Raw genomic sequence first — 3,250 nt, 5'->3', positions numbered from 1 at the left:
TATCACAAAAACAGACCTACAATTTTAAAAAACTGCAGGGGAATATGCCGCGGTTCTTACCACAACCGCGGCATATACTTTCTCGTTTTAATTTTTTTTTTTAAAAAGAGACTATAGGCCGCGGTTCTTGCACTAACCGCGGCCTATAGTGGCACCTTTTGCCGCGGTTCAACCGCGGCATATAGTGGAATATATTTTTTTTTTTAAAAAATAACTTTGGTAGCAGGTCTTTATACAACCGCTGCATATTGCGGAACTTATATACCACGGTTGTAACCGCGGCCTAAAGTATTTGACTTTCTACCGCGGCTGAATATACCGCGGTTCGTAAACCACGACCTATAGTGAAAAATAACCGCGGTAAAATCCCCTCGCTGCACTAGTGCGTGCTAATTACTTCAACCTAGACTCAAACGATGTTGAGAGCACTGTAACACCAGCTTCAGGAGACTTCCATGTGAACTATTCAGTCGGAACTCCTCCAGTCCAAATCCTTGGTATAGTTGATACTGGTTCAGACTTTATTTGGATGCAATGTCAACCTTGTAGAAAGTGTTACAAAGAAGACAAACCCATATTTGATCCTTCAACTTCAAGGACATACAGTAGAATGCCTTGTGTTGCTGCTGAATGTCTGAGTTGGAAACATGCTTTTTGCAATTTTAACAATGGAAAACACTGTGCATATAAAAGTCTATGGTGATGGATCAACTTCAGAAGGAGATTTCAGTTGGGACACCATTACTCTAACTTCCAGTACGGAAAATGTTCCTGTAGCATTTCCCCACAGTGTGATTGGATGTGGACACACCAACTATGGACTCTTTGATAAGGAAAGCTCTGGCATAGTTGGCCTTGGAATCGGACCTTTCTCACTTGCAGGTCAGTTGAAACCTAAAACAGGTGGAACGTTTTCCTATTGTTTGACGCCAATGTATGAAGGAAATCCAAAACCTAGCTATCTCTATTTTGGAGATCGTGGTGAGGTTACTGAGAAAGGTGTCGTTTCAACTCCTTTAATCATAAACAAAGCACGGCCATCCATGTGCTTCGTGGTGATGGAAGCAATCAGTGTGGGAAGCAATAAGAGAATAGAGTTTCCCAGATACGGTCAAGATGGAAACATCTTTATTGACTCAGGGGCAACGATCTCTTATTTGCCCTATAAAGTTTACTCAAGTTTGGAAAGAGAAATGATAAATGCAGTTAAGTTACGTCGTACTAAAAGCCCAATAGAATTAGAGTCTCCCTTTTCTAGCAATTTGATATTAGATTAAGCATCCCGTTATTTTGACACCCTATATTTGACACTCATTTGACACTGCCATGTGTCAACGTGCTATTGGCTACTTTTTTTTGTTTTTTTTTTTTTTTAAATTTGGCCTGAAAAATGTAGAGGTTTTCAGAGAAATTGTATTCCTTTTCTACCCCTGGGCATTTTTAGTTTCAGTGTGAAAGATTGTTTCTCTCTCACATTGGGGTTTCTCATCGTCGTCTCCATTAGCGTTCACAGAGTCGTCTTCTCCATCAGCCGCTGACAGTGTCGTCGTGTCCATTGCTCTCCAGTGCTCTGAAATGGCAAGTTCCGAATTGGACCATCGCTAGACCAAGGTAAGTACTTTTATTGTCGATTTGGGGTATTTGGATTTATGTTTGGGTATTTGGTTTTAGGTTTGGGTTTTGGGTTTTTTTGTGGTTTCTTGTGGATTGTCTATGGTGTTTGTTTGTTATTTGATTTGGATTGTTATTTTGTTATGGACAATTGAGTGTGCGTCATTCATTTTCAACCATGTATATTAGCGTTCTCAACGAACGGTTGACAGAGGACCAAAGGGAAGTCATCTCCAAGACTCCATTTTTTTTGTTTTTAGAGTTCAGTGGTAAAGTGACATTGAATGTTAAACTTTTGCGTGAGTTAACCAAGACATGGGTGGATTCCACCAACTCTTTTATTATTGCAAACAAGCATTTCAATATCAATGAAAATGAATTTTGTTCAGGAATAGGATTGAGTTTAGATGGTGAAAGCATAAACTTGAAGCATTCTTCAGTGGGTAATAGTAAATGTGTGAAGTATTTAGGTCAGGACATTACCCATTTGAAATTCATTTTCAAATTTTTGTTGAAAAACACAAAAAAACCCTTCCTTGTGAGGTTTTTTGTAGCTTGTACATCCTGTTAGGGATATGTGAGATTTTAATCCCAAATCGTAGTGGATGAGTTTTTCCTGTATTGTTTCGAATTGTGGATGAGTTGAGTAGTTTGAGTAAATACTGTTGGGGTGGGTTAGTTTATCGTTATTTGTTAGACAATTTGAGTGAAGCCTCAGATTCTGTGAAGAAAGGCAAAGCAACAAGCAATGTTTATGTTGATGGGTGTGTTTACATGTTGCGGGTACTAATTTCACAAGTAAAGTTTGGTATATTTGTTATTTGATTACGAGTAATATATAACAATTACTTGTTTATTAGGTTTGGTTTTGTGAGCATTTCATGGCTCCTGAAGGTGCAATAGCGACAGTTCCAAGGTTCTTGGACTGGATGAATAGAACTGTTGGAGACAACATTGTGAAACGTGTGTTTGAAATGGGTTTGGTATGTTTATGATTTTGTTGTTGGAAGTCCCACATCGACTAGAGATGAGGCCATTTAAGTGTATATAAGTGGGTGCAAACCTCACCCTACAAGCTGGCCTTGTGGGGTTGAGTTAGGCTTAAAGTTCACTTCTAACATGGTATCAGAGCCATGACTGGAGCCCATCCTAGCGATTTCTGTTGTCGTTTGGCATATTGATCCACCCGCTATCGGGCCGCTATCGGACCACCCATTAAAAAGTCTAATCTCACGCTCGAGATGTATATACCTCGGCGTGAGGGGGGTATGTTGGAAGTCCCACATCGACTAGAGATGAGGCCATTTAAGTGTATATAAGTGGGTGCAAACCTCACCCTACAAGTCGGTTTTGTGGGGTTTAGTTAGGCTTAAAGTCCACTTCTAACAGTTTTTTATCTTGAATGTTAATTTAAATTAACAGTAGTTTTATAACATTTTATATGTTATTAAATTGCAGGTTCATGTTGTAGATGAAATTAGTGGTGTAAGGAAGGATGACAAAGATGTCATAGAAGAAGAAGCAGCACCAAAAAACTATGCAGAGCGAAGAAAAAAGAAATTGCTAAAAAAAGAACACAGGTAGAGTTTGATGCGCACTGCAGAGGATCAGAAGTGTTTAATTGAAAAACTTAAAAGGG

The 3,250-nt window shown here is 39.1% G+C and overlaps 1 protein-coding gene across 1 annotated transcript; it reads left to right on the top strand.

The window, feature by feature from the left end:
- Positions 1-668: 668 nt before the first annotated feature.
- LOC106753777 (aspartic proteinase CDR1-like) lies at positions 669-1,277 on the top strand. Its single transcript, XM_014635630.1, has one exon. The coding sequence runs from the start codon at positions 669-671 to the stop codon at positions 1,275-1,277; it is 609 nt and encodes a 202-aa protein (XP_014491116.1).
- Positions 1,278-3,250: the final 1,973 nt, after the last annotated feature.

The sequence above is a fragment of the Vigna radiata genome, chromosome 2 (assembly GCF_000741045.1).
Source record: "Vigna radiata var. radiata cultivar VC1973A chromosome 2, Vradiata_ver6, whole genome shotgun sequence".
Classification (NCBI taxonomy): domain Eukaryota; kingdom Viridiplantae; phylum Streptophyta; class Magnoliopsida; order Fabales; family Fabaceae; genus Vigna; species Vigna radiata.
The sequence above is the reverse complement of the archived record's forward strand: the minus strand, read 5'-3'. Positions and strand labels throughout refer to the sequence as shown.

What these genes read in the sequence shown, in the direction of transcription:
- LOC106753777 (XM_014635630.1), top strand. Translation starts at nt 669, where the DNA reads ATGGAAAACACTGTGCATATAAAAGTCTATGGTGATGGATCAACTTCA.